General features: G+C 40.4%; 1 protein-coding gene across 3 annotated transcripts in view; it reads right to left on the bottom strand.

Moving 5' to 3' along the window:
• The window catches only part of LOC105031273 (protein FAM184A), a 249,226-nt gene that overhangs the window by 192,032 nt on the left and 33,177 nt on the right, over window positions 1-24,017 (bottom strand). For all 3 annotated transcript variants that reach the window (XM_020044400.2, XM_013132781.3, XM_029125749.2), the window contains exons 5-6: window positions 13,623-13,808; window positions 9,792-9,914 (exon numbers count right to left, since the gene is read on the bottom strand). In XM_020044400.2, coding sequence (XP_019899959.2) covers window positions 9,792-9,914; window positions 13,623-13,808 — 309 coding nt within the window. The remainder of the gene's footprint in view (window positions 1-9,791; window positions 9,915-13,622; window positions 13,809-24,017) is intronic.

The raw sequence follows: 24,017 nt of genomic DNA, 5'->3' as shown, positions 1-24,017 counted from the left end.
CTTACAAAAGTCTTTAATGTTTAACATTACAAAAACACCATAAGGTTGAGTAGATATGACAAGCAACACCATTAAAAGGGGTAGGACAATAACTCTGAACCTTCAGTTAAAATAGGATATCGGCTGAGTTGGAAGTATAACATATCTTAATACAGACAGTCTGAGGACCATGTCACATTCTTGATGTGTGGATACTTGATGTGTGGATTTTCCTTCATTTTGAATTTGGTGAAAAACTCGTTAACGACATCTCCGAGACCGCTGAACGGATTTGCATGCCGTTTGGTGTGAAACAGCTATGAAACGAAACATACTAATACATGTGTCTCTCAAGAATGGACAGAAAAAGTCCCATACAGAAATACCTCTTGGGGACGCTATAAACATCACTGATGTTTCTCACAATTTTGCCGTTAATAAAAACACCTTTAAACGACATCTCCTCCGAAACCACTGAACAGATTTGGTTGACAATTGGTGTAAAGTACCACAGGACCATTATCTTTAAAAGTTATATTATTGTAAATGTTTCTGGTGGATTTTCAAAATATGCATGTGTGCTATTTCGGGTATTATAGATCACAACCCGATGAGACTATTCAAGCTGCCAGCCGGCCCTGTGGTGTAGTGGGAACATCCTGGTCCTTTAATATTATGACCCCAGTTCAATTCCCTTCTCAGACATTCCAAATTCTGTATCTCATAAATGCTTTTCCACTAGGTGCTTTTCAGCCTTTACACAACAATACATATCTGAAATACCATGATTTTCATTTATTTGTGGGAATAATTGTATTACATGACCGTTTTATGTTGTTATTGTTTTCCAAAGAAAGGAACCAGCCATGGAGTGATTGGAGTCATTGATTTCGTTTTATGTTGGCTGTATAGCTATTAGCTAGCGATCTATAATAATCTTTGTACAACAGTACACTTTAATTCCGTTACAAACGTTTTGTTGCCCACTTAATCTCAGCAAAATTGTAACTGGGATGTTTTCAGTTTCCAGGAATTGTGTTCAGATCCTTGCAACATGGGGCCGTGCATTATCATTCTGCAACATGAGGTGATGGTCGTGGATGAATGGCACAACAATGGGCCTCAGGATCTCGTCACGGTATCTCAGTGCATTCAAAATGCTATCAATAAAATGCACCGGTGTTCATTGTCCATAACACACACATGCCCATACCATAACCCCACCGCAACCATGGGCCACTCGATCCATAACGTTGACATCAGCAAACCGCTCACCCACACAACACAATACACGCTGAAAACCAGGATTCATCCGTGAAAAGAACACCTCTCCAAAGTGCCAGATGCCATCTAATGTGAGCATTTGCCCACTCAAGTCGGTTACCTTAACTGCAGTCAGGTAGAGACCCCGATGAGGATGACAGGCATGCAGATGAGCTTCCCTGAGATGGTTTCTGACAGTTTGTGCAGACATTTTTTGGTTATGCAAATCGATTGTTGCTGCAGCTGTCCAGGTGGCTGGTCTCAGACGAACTTGGAGGTGAAGATGCTGGATGTGGAGGTCCTGAGCTGGTGTGTTTACACGTGGTCTGCGGTTATGAGGCCTTGTGGATGTATTGCCAAATTCTCTGAAACACCTTTGGAGACAGCTTATTGAAGAGAAATGAATATTCAATTCATGGGCAAAAGCTCTGGTGGACATTCTTGCAGTCAGAATGCCAATTGCACGCTCCCTCAAAACTTGCAATATCTGCGACATTGTGCTGTGTGATGGAACTGCAAATTTTAGAGTGGCCTTTTATTGTGGCCAGCCTAAGGCACACCTGTGCAATAATCATGCTGTCTAATCAGCATCCTGATATGCCACACCTGTGAGGTGGATGGATTATCTTGGCAAAGAAGAAGTGCTCACTAACACCGATTTAGACAGATTTGTGAACAATATTTGAGAGAAATAGGCCTTTTGTGTACATAGAGAAAGTCTTAGATCTTTGAGTTCAGCTCATGATAAATAAAAAAGTGTTGCGTTTATAATTTTGTTCAGTGTATTTTATTATTATTATATATTTTTTTGTTTTATTTGATTGGGACAGTGCATGTTAATGAACAAGACATGGAGTACATGCATGTAAAAATGCCGGATTATAGCCAAGGGCTAATTTCCATCCGTAGTCCCACGGGCTAAGATCACACAGCTCACAAAAACATTGCAAAATAAAATGTACATCTACAGTCAGTTCATAAATTAGCTAAATCCAATATACAGTATTCACACAAGACTACATTCAACTTCACAAACACTAATACATATACATATTACAAAGTAAAACAATTTAAAAAAGGATAAAACATACATACTAATGTGTGCAACTTTGATTTGCCCATAGCCATTTCTTCAACTGGACTTTAAAACGAGCTATATGTAGTACATTCTCTTAGTGTTAGAGGAAGACTATTCCACAGGTTTGAGTGAATAATTGTCTTACGTGACCCTTTTATACTGTCATTGTTTTCCAAAGAAAGGAACTAGCCATGGAGTGATTGGAGTCATTGATTTTGTTATAAGTAAGCGGTATAGCTATTAGCTAGTCATCTATAGCTGTGGTTCCCAACCAGGGGTACTTGAAAACACTCATGACACCATAGACTTACTAGTGAAATGAACATGAGGGGGTACTTCAGGGGTACTCCAAGCAGTGCAAATTCTTTTTGGGGTTACAATAACTGAAAAAGGTTGGGAGCCACTGATCTATATGTGGATTGATGAAAAGCTAACCTTCAAAGTTCATATTGATAAATTAGTGAGAAAGCTGAGAGTAAAGCTTGGCTTTTATTTTAGAAATAAATCCTGTTTTACTCTTCAAGCTAGGAAGAAATTGATCAGTGCCACTTTCTTACCAGTCTTGGACTATGGGGATGTTATTTATATGCATGCTGCCTCTACCATGCTGCATGCACTTGACACAGTCTACCATGGTGCATTACGGTTTATTACTAATGCCAAGACACGCACTCATCATTGTCATCTTTATGAGGCGACTGGTTTTAGCTCTTTAGGTCTGCGTAGATGGTTCCATTGGCACATTTTTATTTATAAAGCTATCAATGGTATTTTACCCAGCTATCTTATTAGCTTGTTAACCAGGAAACATTCCATTTACAATCTCCGCTCCAATAACATTCTGACTCTGAATATCCCACGTGTAACATCTGAATTTGGTAAGACTGCTTTTAGTTATGTTGCTCCTTGGTGTTGGAATTTGCTCCAAAAAGTTTTGAAGCTTTCTGTTTTTATCCCACTTGAACATTTTAAACAATTACTTAGGCAATCCAAATCTGAACAATGCGCATGTTTTAAATAACCCCTTTATGTTATTTTTAATAATTTCATATGTTTTGTAAATTAATTTTGTTGTTGTGACTGTTTCTGTGATTCTGTGTAATTTGTGTAACTGTTGCCCCAGGGCTCCCTTGTAAAAGAGATTTGATTATCTCAATGGGACATCCCCTGGTAAAATAAAGGATAAATAAAAAAAATAAAAAAAATAATAATCTTTGTACAACAGTACACTTTAATTCCATTAACAAACATTTTGTTGCCCACTTTATCTCAGCAAAATTGTAATGGATGGGATAAAATTTACATTTGGAGAAGATAGAGGGTTGAAGGGACAACAAGTAGTCCCTGTGGTGTAGTGGGGACATCCCTGTTTTTCAATATTCTGACCCTGGTACGATTCTCTTCTGAGCTGTTCCAAATGTTGTATTTCAAAAATATCCACTCAGTACATTTCACCCTTCACACAACAATATATATCCCCTCTGGAATACCATGATTTTCATATGTTTAGGAGAAGAATTGTTTTACGTGACCCTGATATACTGTTATTTACCAAAGACACAAATCAGCCATGGAGTGATTGGAGTCATTGTTTTCATTATAAGTAGGATGTATAGCTATTAGCTATATAGTCTTTGTGCAAGACAACTCTTTAGTTCTGTTAATAAATGTTATTTTGTCCACGTTATTTCAGTAAAAATTGAATGGGTGAGGTAAAAGTTGCATTCTGCTGTTTAAATAGTGTAATGATTAAAGACAGTCTGCCACATAGAAAACCAGGGATTGAAACCTGCCAGCAACAACAATATTCATCCCTCCTAATCGGCTGAACTAGGATTGCCTGGTTCCTTTTCTGGTTTCAAGGTCTTTTTGTTTTGTTTTGATTTCTTCTCCTTTGATTGGACATCCTGACTACTAGCGGCATTGGGCATTTTTAAATAGCAAAAAAATTCTCTAGTGAGAGCATGCAGTGAGATGCTTCCTGTGCCCCGCTTGGCCCCCTGAAACGCTGCTCGCAGCTTTAATTTGTAAATTGTTTCTTTAATATAAGGTGTGTCACTTTAAAAAACTTTATCCATTCATGAAAGAAAACGATTTGTAAATCATTCACAGATGGTCATCTAGGTTACAATAATTATTATTTTTTTTTAATATGAAGATTGAACACCAAATGAGAAGATTGAAGACCAAAGGTATGTACAGATACAATCAGGGGTGTGGTATTTGGGGGAAAGTTAGGAAGATTTTAAGGGCCCGTGACTGACAGGAGCCCTAATAAAGCCAATATTAGGAAAAAATAAATAACATTCAATTATTAAACTAGCCACCAATCCTAATGTATTTTCTTGTTTTTGGCAAAAAGTAAAAATCAAGATAGCCTTTGTTTTGTGCATTCCGCAACCGCCCCCCATCTCCACATGAAAGGATTGGCAACAGTATGTTATCCAAAAAAGAAGGTAGGTGCAGTCTAGTCTTAGTGAAATAGGCTATTTTTACTTCACTAACGTTAGTTACTTAATATCTTCGAAAATTAAGCATGTTTACATTTCATTCCTCTTTTATTTAAACATTTAATCAATGCAGGCAAACATTTAGCAAACTATTGATAATAAATCAGTTGTCCCTGCCCCTGCCAGGTACCAGGACCAACAGATGCATCTTCAGGCCCATCAGCCCGGTCTGCCCATCCCCATACCTCTGAACCAGCCCTACTCCCAACTGAAGGAGGTGAGCCCCATTGTGTTGAATGGCATGTCAGTTTGCATAATTGCACAGCGACCGTGGAATTTTTTTGATAAAGACGAAAAGAAAAATGATGATAATAATAATAATAATAAGTCAAACCCAAATTATTTTTCCACATTATTATCATTTTATGAAACAAAAACATCCTATAGTCTGTATGGGATGCTGGACATTCTGAAGCATTGAGAGACTCAGCCTCAGCCTGTGTGACAGCCAATGTTAAAATAATTTATGTCAACAAAATGGTAGTAATTGAAATGTGGCTATGATGTTATTACAAATGGTATTGTATTAAAATATATTATCATAGGTGTGGTAGAAAATTAATTTATTTTCATTCTTATTTATTCATTATCTTACTAGAAGGGATTTGTACTCTGTATGCTTGATCAATTACACGTATGCTGACAAGCTAGTATGCTGACAAGCTAGTCTCTCTGTTTACAACTTATAAGGTCAGTGTCTTGTGTTCAGGGGCAGTGATGAATGGAAAGTCGGCTTAGCAGGGCCTTGGCTCCTTTTAGCAGTAAGAGAAACAGGCCTCTGCCTGTGCCATAAAACCGCCTTAAGAAACTGTTCTCTAGGAGGAAGCTCTTGAACAGTATGGGGTTATTATTACTTACATCCTACAGGTGAACAGAGCTCTATTCCTTATTGGGAAGAGCATTGTCAACTTGAGTCCCCATATAGTAACTGTCCAGATTGTCATATGTCAGTCTTTGATCGGGTTGTATGGGCAACCGACATTCTATGATTTTCTGTCTCCTGGAGCTATTTGTGCAACCTTGCATTTTTAGACTACACCGTAGTGGCTACTATGCCTTGTATGTACATTCTGCAAATGCTAATTATGTCATCTGTACTGTTGGAAGAGAATATAAGCTTGAAACTTGAAATGCATAATCAGAACAATCTGTCATGACGCTATTTTGCTAGTCTCTGTACTGTTTCTCTGTTAGTATTATGACGGTTGTTCCCATGGATCCACGTAATTAAACTTGAAAGAATCAACTGTTATACCAGACTCTGAGAAGTTCTTATTGGTATAAATCGCGAACATTTTCCATCTTCCACAGTGTCATACACTCTACAGGACCAGGACCCTTTTCAAGTGATACAGTTTGGTCAAGAAGGAGTGTGGAAGTGGAGGAAAAGGTGAGAGACAGTGAGGGCAGTACCAATGCAGATGATGAGGATGGAGTAAATGAGAGATGTTGCACAGAAAGAGACAAAGTCAGGATGTTGAAAACCAAGCAGTAGATGACAAGTTATGTGAGATTTAGAGGAAGATTTTTAGATGACCCAGTTTTGTGGCCAGCAAAAATAACAGATATGGACAGGAAGACTATTGTAAGGATTCTCTTGCTGAGAATCCTAGATATAACACTGCACTTGGCATAAAGGAATTTACCTTTCAGGAGTAAAACTAAAGACCTAGATAACATCCACAATGGTAATTTCCTAGGTACACTAGAGCTCTTGTCTCATTACGGTCCACTGCTGAATTGGCACTTACAAAAAATCTGAAGAAAAAAAAAGAAACCAGGCTAACATTATCTGAGCTCCGACCACTGAATTATGTTGCAGAAGAGTTTTGAAAATAATTTAAGGGAAGATGCTATTTAATATTTAGTCATCTGTGATGCTATGCAAGACCGGTTTCATACGGAGCAGAATGTTTTGCTCATTAGATATGTGAATTATTACAAAGAAACAGATGACTGGGAGAACGGTTTCTTGAATTCAAGAACTTTCTCAAAAAGACAGGAAGTGAGATTGCAAAGATGATTGAAAATGTGCTTCATGACAAAGGGATAGACATTGGAGATTGCAGAGGGCAGAGGGGCAAACATGTCAACAGGGCAAACATGTCAGGGAACGTCAAGAGAGTCCATGCCCATACTTTAAAGAAAAATCATCTGGTTGCATTTTCACCTTGTGCCTCACACACCTTGAAGCTTGTAGGTGTGCATGCTGCAGAGTCAAGCCCAGAAGTATCAAAATGTTTTGGCTGTATCAATCGCCTTTACACACTTGTTAGCGCCAGCCCAGAGTGATGGGCCATCTACAAATAGATCTACATTGTCCTACATTGTCCTCTACATTGTCTACAACTATATTGACCTCCTCACTCTCTTGCTGAATGTACTGCAATGCATTGAGAACAGGAATATGATTCTCCAGTCAGGAAAAATCTCACTTGACAATGTCAGAACCTTAAAGGAACAGATACAGGCTCTTAGAGATGAATGGGAGTCTCTCCTGTCGGAGGCAACGCTGTTTGCTAAGCAAATGGATGTTAAATCTCAATTTAGCAAGAAACACAGCTGCCAGAGGAAGAGATTCCATGATGAGACCACTCAAGAGGAGACAGCTCAAGACAGGGCAGCAACGGTGTTTCGGAACAAAATGTTTTTTACTACTATGGACAACATCAATAGTGATTTGGACACTAGTTCCCACACCACTGCAAACATTGTAGAATGATTTTCTGCTGTTCTGACAGTTGGGCAGATTAGTGAGGATAAAGACCCTTCTATGTGCCAACCACTGATCATGAAGTATTCCAGAGATCTTACATCTGAGTTTCGAGAGATTATGGGCATGAGAAACTTAACACAACGCATAAGTGCTGACTACCTCCGAACAAAGGACAATAGATAGGACGTGATGTCTGTTACTGATGGGCCCCACACATCCTATCCATACATCCTGTCCATACCTCCTGATAGGAGTTATCCATGTGACTGTCATAGACTCGATGAATAGGCCCATGGACCATAGGTTGAAACATACCATACAAGGGTAAACCTTTCTTATTGGAAGAAAATGGTCTGTGTAATGGTTGGCTATGACCACTGGCCACCTCCTATGTATCCTGGCATAAAATACTTGTAATCATTAGATAACATGTAAGAACTGTGGAAGATCAACACCTTGGACTCCCCTAAAGAAAGTTCTTCCCTGACTTCCGGTGAATACATTTTGTTCATGGATCAAACATGGACAGAATCCAAAAGCATGGTGCCGTGACTATGGATAGTTGGAATCTGATGGTGGGTCAAACCACACTATCTAAAAGAACAAGTCAGTTTAAAGAGCATGAGTACCCAGATTAACACATCTGGAACATGAAGACCTAGAAACTTTGTTTTTTTAGGCCATAGAAACCCGTGGTGAGGACACATAAGATCTACAGCCTCGGAAAATGTAGAGACCACTGCACTTTTTTCTTTCCTTTCCAAAAAAGTTGAAAAGGAAATTTTGAGCGAGGAACAGAAGCGTTCAATTTGCAGGGTTCTCTTAATTTTAACCCTTGTGTTCCTCACTAAAAACCTTCCTTTTCGACTATTTTGGTAAGGAAAGAAAAAGGTATCTGTTGACACTGAAAAAAGTATTTGATACACTGGACAAACACACTGAAAAATGTGTTAGTCCAGAGATTAAACAGGAGAAAGCCGGACTAACAAATCTTCCGTGTTGTGATGAGAAGTGCTTACTAGATTCAGTAGTAAGTAACACTATGTCATGCAATAAAATGCAAATTAATTACTTAAAAACATACAATGTGACTTTCTGGATGTTTGTTATAGATTCCGTCACTCACAGTTGAAGAGTACCTATGATAAAAATTACAGACTTCTACATGCTTTGTAAGTGAAAAAACCTGCAAAATTGGCAGTGTATCAAATACTTGTTCTCCCCACTGTATGGTGCATATCCATCAAACTGGCTTCTAACAAATAAAAGGCAGTGCCTAGTGACGGCAAGAATCAATCATCATCATCTTCAGTATACAAATGAAGACAATTTAATCTACAGTATTCCATTCCCCTGTGAAGTTCATCATATATTACTGGTATTATGCATGATTTTTCAAGTGTAGTTGGTAGATGGACCACAAGCAAATTGTATGACATTACTTTGTTGTGATGGTAGTTCTATCAGCAATTGTACAAATAATGGTTTATACCACAATGTCTTATATAATCCAATCATGTACCAAATAAATATTGACCCTGGTCTTTTTAGAGTATTTGATCAAGTATGGGGATATAGTGAAATTTGGTTTGTGTCAAAGTCAGAGAAAAACAACAAGCAACAGTACCTTCTCCAGGTACAATTAACCACATGTTCTTCCAGTGATTGTCCTCACGTCTCCCTCAATTTAAGTGCAGCTGAAAAAGAGCTCAATCTCTTAACAGCAGTTACAGGGAACATCTACTACAAAGCAAGCATCTACAACCCAACTTGTAAGGTTCTGCTCTATGATAGCATGTTAGCAGTGGCTGACTAGGGGTCCTCCCCTACAGTATACTCTAGAGGCTTCAGTGAAAGGCAGGTTCGCCTGAGTTTGCATTTGCTGTTTTGTACCCACAGTCTTATACAGGCAGTTATTATTTTACTACCTGTTTGGAAGGCTGTCATGTACTATTTGAAAGAAGAAGCTTTTGTTATTGGGAAAGGAAAAGAGAAGAGAACAATAACACTTTACTGACAATGTACTCTAGAAACGTGCCCTCTGCCCCTGGTCTCTTTGTGTAATGCTATCCCATTCTGAGTTACTGTGTACTAGACGCATAACCTGTCACACAAAGTTTGGGAAATTAACTGCCAATCTAAATAAATCATGACTGGCTTTCAGCCAGTCATGATTTATTTCAGATACACACTTACATAGAAATGACTGGTTGGAAATTTGGTTTGTTTCAAAGTCCATCCTTACCTCCTGATTGGCTATGTTGAGCTTTGCAGAAAGCTCCTCTTTCAGGTTGTCAAGTTGCTGTTGGAGACAGTTCTTCTGCTCCTCCAAGGAAAGTCGACGAATCTCAAACTCTTGCCCCATTTCCTAAAGTAATGATCAAAACCAAAGACTTACTTGCAAACATTAGAAAAATATACTAATGGGGGATTGCATGCACCATTGTACTCCAACATAAGCATTGATACCAAAGCATAACCAAGAAGAAGTGCCACTTTAATTGCTTAGTTTCACTTTTCTTGCCCGTAATGAAACAACAACCTGTCATTACCAACGTGAATTGTTAGGCTGATGAATGCACAAGTTAAATAAGATGTTCTAGATTTTATGAAATTATCCTTTTTAATGGCCAAAAAAATGTACGTGCCACATGAAATTATAATGTATGCTACACTTAAAGTTAACAAATAACTACCATTAATCAAACAACAATAAAATGAGAAAAAAGTGTCAACAAGTCACTTTTTTTGTTGAATAATTGTCTTCCAAGAGTTCATTGTGTGGGATAAATAAAATGTCTTTAAATCATAGTATATACTGAACGTGACTATCTTATCTGATATGGGGACTGTTGTGGAAATGTTTATTCCTGTGTTCTATTGTTAATGAAGGTATTAGTTAAAAGATAGTCATTGGGATATAAGTTTCAAAGAGGAAGAATATAATAAGCAAAAATATAGCCGAAATTATGCAACACTACACATAACACTGTACACTAGCAGCAGTTTAAAAAAAAAGAGTACTGTAAAATAGCAGCAATCTAGGCAGTATTATTGAACATTGTAGATTTGGCAAGTATGGCAATAATATACATAAGGTAAACTAGCAGCAATTTGGTAGAATGATTGAATGTTATAGATACTTTATATGTATCTCAAAAAAGTGAGTACAACCCTCATATTTTTGTAAATATTTGATTGTATCTGTTCATGTGACAAAACTGAAGAAATGACACTTTGCTACAATGTAAAGTAGTAAGTGTACAGCTTATACACTCACCTAAAGGATTATTAGGAACACCTTACTAATACTGTGTTTGACCCCCTTTCGCCTTCAGAACTGCCTTAATTCTACGTAGCATTGATTCAACAAGGTGCTGAAAGCATTCTTTAGCAATGTTGGCCCATATTGATAGGATAGCATCTTGCAGTTCATGGAGATTTGTGGGATGCACATCCAGGGCACGAAGCTACCGTTCCACCACATCCCAAAGATGCTCTATTGGGTTGAGATCTGGTGACTGTGGGGGCCATTTCAGAACAGTGAACTCATTGTCATGTTCAAGAAACCAATTTGAAATGATTAGAGCTTTGTGACATGGTGCATTATCCTGCTGGAAGTAGCCATCAGAGGATGGGTACATGGTGGTCATAAAGGGATGGGAAACAATGCTCAGGTAGGCCGTGGCATTTAAACGATGCCCAATTGGCACTAAGGGGCCTAAAGTGTGCCAAGAAAACATCCCCCACACCATTACACCACCACCACCAGCCTGCACAGTGGTAACAAGACATGATGGATCCATGTTCTCATTCTGTTTACGCCAAATTCTGACTCTACCATCTGAATGTCTCAACAGAAATCGAGACTCATCAGACCAGGCAACATTCTTCCAGTCTTCAACTGTCCAATTTTGGTGAGCTCGTGCAAATCTTTTTCCTATTTGTAGTGGAGATGAGTGGTACCCGGTGGGGTCTTCTGCTGTTGTAGCCCATCCGCCTCAAGGTTGTGCGTGTTGTGGCTTCACAAATGCTTTGCTGGATACCTCGGTTGTAACGAGTGGTTATTTCAGTCAAAGTTGCTCTTCTATCAGCTTGAATCTGTCGGCCCATTCTCCTCTGACCTCTAGCATCAACAAGGCATTTTTGCCCACAGGACTGCCGCATACTGGATGTTTTTTCCTTTTCACGCCATTCTTTGGAAATGGTTGTGAGTGAAAATCCCAGTAACTGAGCAGATTGTGAAATACTCAGACCGGCCCGTCTGGCACCAACAACCATGCCACGCTCAAAATTGTTTAAATCACCTTTCTTTCCCATTCTGACATTCAGTTTGGAGTTCAGGAGATTGTCTTGACCAGGACCACACCCCTAAATGCATTGAAGCAACTGCCATGTGATTGGTTGATTAGATAATTGCATTAATGAGAAATTGAACAGGTGTTCCTAATGGTTCCAGTATTCCATGTCCTTAGTCTGCTTATCTTCAGCAAACTGTTTGCGGGCTTTCCTGTGCATCATCTTTAGAAGAGGCTTCCTTCTGGGACGACAGCCATGCAGACCAATTTGATGCAGTGTGCGCCATATGGTCTGAGCATTGACAGGCTGACCTCCAACCCCTTCAACCTCTGCAGCAATGCTGGTAGCACTCATACGTCTATTTCCCAAAGACAACCTCTGGATATGACACTAAGCACATGCACTCAACTTCTTTGGTCGACCATGGCAAGGCCTGTTCTGAGTGGAACCTGTCCTGTTAAACTGCTGTATAGTTTTGGCCACCCTGCTGCAGCTCAGTTTCAGGGTCTTGGCAATCTTCTTATACCCTAGGCCATCTTTATGTAGAGCAACAATTCATTTTTTCAGATCCTCAGAGAGTTCTTTGCCATGAGGTACTATGTTGAACTTCCAGTGACCAAGTATGAGGGAGTGTGAGAGTGATGACACCAAATTTAACACACCTGCTCCCAATTCACACCTGAGATCTTGTAACACTAATGAGTCACATGACACCAGGGAGGAAAAATTGCTAATTGGGCTCAATTTGGACATTTTCACTTAGGGGTGTACTCACTTTTGTTGGCCGCGGTTTAGACATAAATAGCTGTGTGTTGTGTTATTTTGAGGGGACAGCAAATGTACACTGTTATACAAGCTGTACACTGTTGTGGAAATTTCTTTATACAATGTATTCTCACTGAGTAAAGGACTGAGTCCCACTGTTTAGATAGGTAGTAGGACAGGATAGGAGAAGATACAACAGGGGGCAGTAAGGTCAGTTGGCCCCTTTGGGTAAACACTACAGTAAACATTATGGCAGGAAGGATAAGGTGGGGGAAGATAGCATTTGACTTGTGTGATAGAACAAAGGGAATGTGTTTGATTGACATGAGACAGATGGCAGCATCTTACCACACCCCTTTTCCTATGTAATAAATACTGTCGAAATGATGTTTTTATTTAGAAACTATTCACTGTTACTTTGTAACCTGTAAGAGTAGGATGGGGAGTATTAACAGTATGGTAGAAGTATTTAATATTATACATATAATATGCTTATGAATTGTACATGCAAATGAATGAGCTATAGGCGGAGGACTGTTCACATCGGCAAAACAAATCCTGTAGAGCAGCTTGTATATCATGTGTTTTTCTTAACATGACAAATTAGGCTCAATACAAAATGTAATTGGGACTTCCAAGTAACAGCATGTGTCATGTAACAAAATCTGTTGAATTAATGAACATAACACAGCCATCTTAAAAAATAATGACAGATACTAACTCCCACACGAGAAGTAAATGTAAAGACAAGCCCAAAAATGTGTATATTTGCAGTATGGTTATTATGACTCAGTACATCTGATTTAAAAGATGTGATTTCCATTACAGAATAAGTATTGCAAGTGTTTACTAATTATATATATATATATATATTATAAAACATGAGGCAGCACTATGTTTGTGATTGTCTGGGGTTGTGTGTATTATTTATACAGTGTGCACAGAGTGCAGCATAAATAATCACTATTGGAGAGTGTATATTGCAATGCATGGGTGTGTACATTATACTCACGGCCATCAACAGGTTCTTCTCCTTCTCTGCAGCGTTGTGTGCACTCTCCTGTGCCAGCCTGTGATTTTCTGACAGCTCCTCTAGGCCCAGTGCCTGGGCTTCTTTAAATCTTACAGCCTCCTCTTCGTATTTGCCCCTCAGCAGTGCTAGCTCCTTCTCATAGCACTGCCTTTCCTCACGAAGAGACTGTGGGGTGGTAGCACAAACTGGTTTCAAACCACAGCAGATACAGAACGCACATATGTCAATAATAAATGTTATAATGAAATGAGGCTGAAATATAATGTTCCCTACCACTGGACAGCAAAAGGGCAAGATCACAGCAGAGGTCAAATTTATATTTTTACTGTACACTTAAAGCATATAAAAATAAGAGGAAAATATGAAAATAACGCAAAAGTACAGACAGAAATAAAAGATGACAGTCTGTTTCAACACACATACACTGATCAGTCATAACATTATGACCACTGACAGGTGAAGTGAATAACACTGATAATCTCGTTATCATGGCACCTGTTAGTGGGTGGGATATATTAAGTGCAAAGTGAACTTTCTGGCCTCAAAGTTGATGTGTTAGAAGCAGGAGAAATGGGCAATCTGAGCGACTTTGACAAGGACCAAATTGTGATGGCTAGACGACTGGGTCAGGGAATCTCCAAAACTGCAGGCCACTGGTCTGCCGGCGGAGTCAGTGTGATACTTTGGGCAATGTTCTGCTGGGTCCTGCCATTCCTTGGGTCCTGCCATTCATGTGAATGCCACTTTGACACGTACCACCTACCTGAGCATTGTTGCAGACCATGTGCACCCTTTCATGGCAATGGTATTTCCTGATGGCATTGGCCACTTTCAGCAGGATAATGCGCACTACTACAAAGCAAAAATCATTCCGGAATGGTCTGAGGAATACAACGAGTTCAAGGTGTTGACTTTGCCTCCATATTCCCCAGATTTCAAACCAATCGAGCATATGTGGTATGTGCTGGACAAACAGGTTTCGATCCATGAAAGCCCGACCTCATAACTTACAGGACTTCAAGGTCTTGGTGCCAGATACCACAGCTCACCTTCAGAAGTCTAGTGGAGTCCAGGACTTGACGGGTCAGGGCTGTTTTGGTGGCAAACACAATAGGGGAACATAAGAGGACCTACATAATATTAGGCAGGTGGTCATAATGTTATGGCTGATCGGTGTATGATTTGCCAAAAAAGAATAACAGCACCTTCAGGGTTCCATCCCCCATTTAATGTGACCATAAGATTTGGGACAATTATATTTCAAGTGACTGTTCGACATAGATTCACATTTGGGTGAAATTACGCTTACCCTTAGTTGTTCTTGAGTTATATTTCACAACAAGCCATTACTCACCTCTGTCCCAGCTAGGAATAGCATTATTTGCATTGTCTGAACTTTAACTGAAACTGTGTGACCCGAGCTACAAAAGAGGGAATGCCTTTTAGTGAGTGAGCGAGCGAGCAACCAACCCTTGTTAAATGGTATAATGGTTAGAGACATGGACCTGCAACCACCAGGTCCCACGTTCTCGTCACAGTCAGGGCAAATTATGCATTAGGATTTGTTCCGGATAGATAAAAACTTTGCTGGCTACAACTTTCAGTAGCTGCGTTATAGTAAGTCTAAAATAAAACTTTCATGGGTATGTTGCAACTACTTCTGGTGGATTTTTAAAGTACGCATCCGTGCATTCTTTTTGGGTCAAGATAGACAAAAACTTTGCTGGCTACAACCTTCAGTAGCTACATTATAGTAAGCCTAAAATAAAACGGTTTATATTTGAACAAGTTCAAACAGGTGCAGTTAATACAGATAATGAGTGGAGAACAGGAAGGCGTCTTAAAGAAAAACTAACAGGTCTGTGAGAGCCGGAATTCTTACTGGTTGGTAGGTGATCATATACTTATGTCATGCAATAAAATGATTCCGTCTTACACAGTTGTGTACCTATGATAAAAATTACAGACCTCTACATGCTTTGTAATTATGAAAACCTGCAAAATCGGCAGTGTATCAAATACTTGTTCTCCCCACTGTAACCCCAGGGAATAGAGTCCTTAAGTTACATAACTGGTCCTTAAGTTACATAAGTATCGGCAAAGTTACATAAGTATCGGCAAACAAAGCCGGTATGGGCCAAATTACACGCCTTTATAAGACTCACTAAGAGTTAGCTTGAGCCGGACAAAGGCGCAGACAACATCATAGAGACTCTGGTCATTGATAAAGTTCTGCTCAAACTCCCAGTAGACCTCAAAAAGGTTGTCAGCCAGACAAACCCATGAGCAGTTGAACACCACAAATTGTGAAATCGTGGAATCATTCCACCTGTGAAATAATCAGGCCAGACAGGGTGGAGAAATCATTAAGATCATTATGCACCCCAGTGTTCTCTCAACAATGTTATGGTGATGGAAACCTCGGCTGCCCGAGGGGTTCCCTCACAAGGCAGTGCAACGCAGCCCTGCTGGTTGACTGCGATGGTTGCCGCTCAAGAAGTTCCAGTGCACCTACACAACAGGGACATGGTAGCCGTGGTTGACTCGGGATGTAGTGCAGGAAGAAGTGGTGAGCCAGCTAATCCAGTTGCCTGAGGAGGGCGCCATGTCCTGCATCCATGGTGACACCCATGGGTACCCCACTGTGCTCCTGTCCCTGCTGACTCGAAAAGGGATATGCCAAGCACGTGCAGGGGTGGTTCCCCTATTGAGGGTCCCTGTGTTGACAGGGCTTGGCACATAGTGCCAGAAGAATGAGACGGAACAGCTCCAGAGTGAGGAATGGACCCTGGTCGGCGCTGCTTGGGGACATCCCCCCAGTAGGGATGGGCATGGATAGTCGAATATCCGAAATGTATTTAGTATTCGAATACTTGTGTGTATTCAATTAACAGTTGAATAGTTTCGCTGGTCAACCACATGCCTTCCTCAATACACGCATTAACTTTTTTGTCACACAAACATTGAGCTAATGTTACATGAGAACAACACCCTGTTATTGGCACATTATGTATGTATGTATGTATGTGGTATCGGTAGTTTTTAAAACCATGTATTTCAGTTAACCAAATACTATTCAAATAACAACACATTATTTGCATAGCCAAATATGGGCCAATGCACATCCGTACCCCCAGACCGTTTTCAGAGGCCAAAAAGGAAATACAGGAAAAGATGTTCCAGGAGACCTCAGATGACACCTTCAGAGGCCTAGAGACAGATGATGAGTCCGAAGACCAGGAACAACGACTGGTCTTTTCCACAAGACGTTGCAGGAGGGAATGTGACAAGGTTTCTCTATGGGCTCCTGCGACAGGGAATTCGAGCAACCCCTGCCTGGAGAGACAGGGAGGCCGGTGGACCTCTCGAAGGAGTTGGTGGAGCAGTTTGGGACAGCGCAACACCAGGATCTGGACCTGTGCCCCGGCCATGAGACAGGTGAAATTGGTGGACGACCGACCCGTCAACAGCCATGGTAACCGCTCTCCCCCATATTACACAATTAAACAGGGTCTTCTGTATCAAGGAGAAGTGGGTAGGAAAGGAAATTACTGATGGTGCCTCGGTCGTGCCGAGATACTGTGTTACAGCTGGCCCACAGCCACATCCTCAGAGGACTTCTGGCCACCATAGAGACTCCATCCAAGAGAATTGCTGTAGACCTGGTGCAGCCCCTTCCCAGATCCATGTGTGGACACAAGTACATCTTGGTTAGTGATGGACTAATGCCACCAAATATCCAGAAGCCATTCCCCTTCATACCTTAGCCTCCAAGGGCATAGCCAAGGAGCTCTTCATGATGTTCTCCCATGTAGGGCTTCCGGGTGCTATCATCACCGACCAGGGAACGTCGTTTATGTCACGCCTGATGAAGGAGCTGTGCAGGCTGTACAGAGTACAACAATTTCAGACCAGTGTATTTCACCTGCAGACGGACAGACTCTGCAAACGCCTTAAGACAACCAAGAGCATGCTGAGAAGAGTGATATCCCGAGATGGGAAGGACTGGGACACGCTATTGCCACACTTGATATTTTCACTAAGGTAAGTCCATCATGTATCAATGGGGTATTCCTGGCCAAGGAGACCTGGGAAGCCCATCCATGCCCCTTTCGAACGACCATAGAACACGTCACACTAATGAAAGACATCCTTGCAGAAATCTGGCCCATTGTGAGGGAACACATGCAGAAAGCACAACAAACACAGACACGTTCCCATTACAAGACTGCTGGACCCCAGAGAGTTTAACGTGGGGGACAAGATGTTGTTACTCGTTCCCACAGCGAACATTGATTCTTGGCCCAGTGGAAGAGGCACTATGTGGTGCTGGAGAAGGTGTCTCCTGTCAACTATTGGGTCCAGCACCCAGGGAGAAGGCGGGAGGAACAGATATACCATGTAAACCTCCTGAAAAAATACAATGAGAGACATGGCCTGGATGATTACCAGGGGAAGGGAACCAACTACACCAGCCGCCCCGGTGCACATGAGTCCTGCTCACACAGTCAGCGACACGAGGAAGAGCTTGTGCTACATCAGTTCTGAAACGTGTTCTCCCCTAACCCGGGCCACACCACCCTCATCCAACATCATATCCATACCCCACCTGGGAAAAGGTGCGTATACACCCCTATAGGATACCTGAAGCGTGTCGGAAAGGGAGCAGGAGATAAGAGAGTTTCAGCGGCTGGGGGTCATAGAACCCTCAACCAGTGAGTGGTCCAGCCCCATAGTCGGATGGGACCATAAGGCTTTGCAACGATTTCCGGGGGATCAATGCAATATCCACGACCTACCACATGCTGGGTGAGGACGAGGCGGAATGCACCGCCAACCCTAAGTGTCGTTTGGGGTTATTAGAGGCCGAATATCTTGGGTATTCTGTGGGCAACAGGAAGATCAGGGCAATCCAAGTGCTCCCGACAATCACTGCATCAGTACTTAGGCACTGGCACAATGACATGAAACCAAATTGTTTCACATGTTAAGCTATCCCCAATGCAAGTTATGAAATTATTTATTTTACGTATGCTAATTAGCTTTAATTAACTATTAGGCTGTATCTTTTGAATAGTTTGAGCTACAGACACAAAACCAACTTTGAATCACTAGTGTAGCCTATCCCAATCTCATATGATGAAGTCTATTCATTTTACAGAGGTTAATTAGCGTTAATGAACTACAAGGCTGTATCTTTAAGTATCCTAACTAGCGTAATTAGCGTTAATTAACTATTGGGCTGTATGACATGTTTTGATTCACTGGTTAAGGCTATCCGCAGTTCATATGATGAAACATTTATTGATTTTACAGATGCAAATTAGCATAATTAGAGTAATTAGCATTAATTAGCTATTACGCTGTATCTTTGAAGCTATTCAAACTACAGACAGGAAACCAACTTTGTTTCACCAGTTTAGCTAGCCCCACTTCAAATGATGAAACATGTATCAATATTATGTATGCTAATTAGCATAATTAGTGTTCATTAACTACTAGTCTGTATCTTTTGAACTGCTAAATCTAGAGAAACAAAACAACCTTTGTTTCACCAGTTTAGGCTATCCCTACTTCAAATTAGGAAATGTTTATTTTTTCCTAATTTGAATATAAAATGTCATTGTATATAGGCAAATTAGTGTAATTAGCAGTAATTAACTACTAGGCTGTATTTTTTTAACCACCTGAGCTACAGACACGAAACCAACTTTAACAAGTTTAGGCTATCCCCAGTATACATGATGGAATGTTCATTGATTTTACAGATGCTAATTAGAATAATTAGTGTTAATTAACTACTTGGCTGTATCTTTACAAATGCTAATTAGCATAATTAGCATTAATTAACTGTTGGACATTATCATAGGTTTTGTTTCACAGGTTAAGGCTATCCCCAGTTCATATGATGAAACGTTTATTGATTTTACAGATGCTAATTAGCATAATTTGAGTAATTAGCATTAATTAGCTATTAGACTATATCTTTGAAGCTGTTCAAACTACAGATAGGAAACCAACTTTGTCAGGGAAAGGATTTGTGTGGCACTTTCAATCAAAAAAGTACACCTGGGTTACAACATCAAAGGAACATTGTTGTTGTGAGTTTGATCTTGTTTCATTTGATAATGACATGATCTGGCCTTTGTGATGTCTGTGTTGCAGCATCCTGATATACTGCATAATGGTGTCGTACATCCTTGGTGGTTTCAGTCACGATGTATTCATGTTTCTGTAATTAGTGTATTGTAAGCCTCGTGTTAATTCACTTTATTCCACTTTCACTCTTGCTCACAGTGCTGTTTGCTATGCCATTATTGAGGGTTCTATTCGGGCTGTTTTGAAAAGAAAGATACGGCAACACTAGGTAAGGGCATGCTAGTCACCTATTTATCATTGGTTTATGCTGAAATAACAAGGAAACTGTAAGGAAAGTTCCACAAAACAATACAGAATGAAAATCGCTACTACAACTTCAGAATGTGTCAATTTGATATGTTGCACTCCTGTATTTCATTTATTTCCTGACATTACTGTAATTTCAGCACAACTCAATTGTTATATTCCCCTGAATTTAAAACACAGTGTAGTTTTACTACAATGCTGTTGTATTATTAACGTGCAATACTGCATTAGCCTTCTCCCTTTTCAAATGGTGTTAACCTTTTATTTCATGTGTATTTCAAGTGTACCTACCGGTTCCTTGGAAACTCATTGTTCTTTTTTTGGTGCATAACCTACAATCCTACTGGATAGCAAACTGGTTTTACTCTCTTTCCACTATAGCTCTGACACTATCGGTAAGAAAGCAGTTGCAAAAACAAACCTTTACTGGCACAAAAGAAGCACAAATGATTGAGCCTCTTTTGAGTGATTGAGCCTCTTTTGAATTTTTCCAAATTCACCCATAAAAGTCTTGTTTGTTTGTGCGGTTACACATTTTGTTAGTGCTGCTACATGTTTTAAATAATAGACATTTCATTATAGGGTATGGTGTCACCAGCCCCCCAATATGCTCAAAATTCCTTTGAAATAGGCTCAATCGTTTGTGCTCCGTTTGTGCTGGTTTGGATATTTACATTTTTCCTTTGTGCTGATGCAGCGTTTTGAGGTTGAGGTTGTGTAAGGAAGACCAGGTCCATAACCACATGAACAATACTTTCTAATGCTGCAATAAATAATATAATTTCTCTCTCCCTTCATAAACGGGTATGCAATAATCACTATTCGATCCTAGCCGATTTCTAACAAAGGCAAGATCCTTTGGATATAATAATGTAAACAAAAGAAATCCCGCACACAGTCTGGGTAACTTGCAATAAGAATTTAATAACAACATTTCGGTACCAAGATTTCAACAGTTTACACTCAGCAGGCAACCTAAAGTTGGTACCGAAACATTGTTTTTGCAAGTTATGCAGACTGTGTGCGGGAGTTCTTTTGTTTACTTGAATCAACCTTTGGTTTTCTCCGATGCACCGGTTGAGCTACAGGTCTGCAAAAGTTTGCTTTCTCAATGGATATAATAACGTGAAAACCCTATGCAAATCTGAAAATCAGAATTTGATATGACAAACAGCTTTTTATGGGGAAGGCAAATAATATCAGAATTAATTGCAAAAGAAACACTGGTCAGTTGGTTATTCTCACTCTTTTCAGTTTCTATTGATTTCCTCTCTGCTTTTGTCTTAGCTTGTGTCCACAAACTTCTTTGCACTTTGTGCACACTGCAGCATTGGCCTGTTTCATCTGCCTTACGCTGCCTTACGTCATTTGACTGGACACAAATCCGGTAGAGCAAATTACGTTTAATGTGATAAATAAATAAAAGAGCGAAGATGACACAATGTTTACGACTATGTCTCAAAACTGGACAGTCCGGGCACATACTGTATGTTTCGATGGCCAATGGAATTAATGGAATTAGGAGGGTGTAGTGATGGCAAAAAATATCCGCACAGCTTCTTTCTGCCGCTGGCCCTAAGCTGTCGGCTATAGGTGCGTCCTGCTGGCGGGGATGAAACATTTGCCGCCGAATACGTCACTCCCATTTCTTGCGAGATGCCGCTCGCGAACAGCCGGCGGTCTGACTGCTTCATTTTCCCTGGCAGTTGCCTTGGTCTAATGGACCGCGTCTGTCTGGCGGCAAGACGGTTTTAAATACAAGGCTACTCTCAAAATCGACCAGCCATGTTGGTTTGGACACACGTTCGCATCATTTCATCGCTCAATCGCGAGTTACTACAGCCTGCAGTTTGCTAGCTAGCAAAGTCATCGACTACCATCGTTTAAGTAAGTACATGTTTCCTTTTTGTGTAACGCAATATTATGTTTACATTGTTTTTAGTTTATATATTTAAAATGTGTAGTCATCTTTGCAGGGTCCCCGCGGGTCCTTAAAAAGTCTTAAAACGTCTTAAATAACATTTTCCATTTTTAAGGTCTGAAAATGTCTTGAATTCTGGAAGTTTCGGTAAGGAGGTCTTAAATTTCATGTGGGACCTTAAATTTCAATTTGACCAGCACACCATTTGGGGGCAGCACTTCGATTTATGTGGGTGCAATCTGCATCTATAGGTGACATTCGAGTAAGTGACTGACGAATGCGTTGCGTTGATGGGATCGCTATCACAGCATTTAGCTAATTCGCAAGCATGGGCAAATGTGTATTTAATGATAACTGGTTGGAGGAGGAAAAGTATCGGGGGTGGCTGAAGAAAACAGCCAGCAACCATGAAGCGAGATGTGCTTTATGTAAAAAAACTATACAGCTGGGGACAATGGGCCACCTAGCGCTCGACTCGCATATGAGAGAGAAGCACAAGAAGTATGTGTCGTCGCAGGCAAGTAGTTTGCCCATAAGTATGTTCTCATCTCGTGATGAACCGAGCACTTCGACCTCTCAGCCTTCCACAAGGCCGTCCACTTTATCAAGCAATGCCTTCGGCAGCTTTGCGAATGTAGCTACACTTAAGGCCGAAATACTGTGGGTTTTTCAAACCGTAAGCCGCCACCACTCGTACACCTCAAATGAGGACATCCACCTGGTTTTTCAAGCAATGTTCCCTGACTCAGATTGTGCGAGTACGTTCACATGTGGGAGGGACAAAACTGCATACTTAGCACGATTTGGTATTGCCCCATACCTAACGAAGGAATTAATTTCATGAGCAAACAAGGACACTTTCGTCATAATGTTCGATGAGTCCATGAACACAACAACAAAAAATAAACAGTTGGACTTGCATGTCAGACACTGGTCAACCGACGAGACTGGCGCCCCGATTGTCAGATCTCGCTATCTTGGTTCTCAGTTTTTGGGCCACTCAACGGCAGAAGATTTGCTGGAGCATTTTAAGGTAAGACTCAAAATAACATTTAAAATGCTTTGAATATGTTAAAATACTTAACCAATAAAAAAAAAAAATTATATATATATAAATATATATATATATAGTGACTGACATGGACAGTGTCACATACCTCTTTGGTAGTCTGAGGTATGGTAGTCCCCAGACCAAAGTTAGATAATTACTACTTAAGATAAACCAACTAAGCTGAGTGAACATGAATGAAAACTTTATCATTCTTGAGGTAGACTTTGTTTTGTATTTTTTTTATAATTTCAGGAGGGCACCAAGGAACTTAATTTAAGGAACATGCTTTCTGTGTCAATGGATGGACCTGCAGTAAATTGGAAATTCATGGATCTCCTACAACTGGAACATGGAGAACAGTTTGGGGGGATTCAACTCCAAGTTGTGGGAAGCTGTGGTATCCACACCCTACACAATTCATTTAAAGGTGGATTTGAGGTGTGGCATGTAGAAAAGGTGCTGAGATCTCTCCACTATCTCTTTAATAATGCCCCAGCAAGAAGAGAGGATTTCACATCTGCAACCCTGTCATCCACATTCCCCTTATCCTTCTGTGGCCATCGTTGGCTTGAAAATGTGCCTGCTGCAGAGAGGGCCATTGAAATGTGGCTGTCTATTGAGAAGTTTGTTGACCAAGTGTCAACAAAGAAGGTGAAGAACCCAGGGAATGCATCCTTTTATCTGTGCCAAACTCCACTTCTTTATGTTCATAGCAAGAGCCTTTCAACCATTTCTGGAAAAGTATCAAAAAGATGCTCCCATGATGCCTTTCCTGTGGAATGACTTGGAGGATTTGATAAGGGTAATTATTTGTCATAATGCACAACACCTTTAGTACACATAAGTTCACTGATCTAACTCCAATATATATATTTATTCCAGCCCTGACGAATGCCTACAGAAACTGAAACGCCTCATTGAGAAGTTTTTGCTGGACAAACAGTTGACAGGCGGGATATCTTCTGGTAAATTACAGGAATAAGAATAGAATGGCACT

Source organism: Esox lucius, chromosome 15, assembly GCF_011004845.1.
Source record: "Esox lucius isolate fEsoLuc1 chromosome 15, fEsoLuc1.pri, whole genome shotgun sequence".
Taxonomy (NCBI): Eukaryota; Metazoa; Chordata; class Actinopteri; order Esociformes; family Esocidae; genus Esox; species Esox lucius.
The sequence above is the reverse complement of the archived record's forward strand: the minus strand, read 5'-3'. Positions and strand labels throughout refer to the sequence as shown.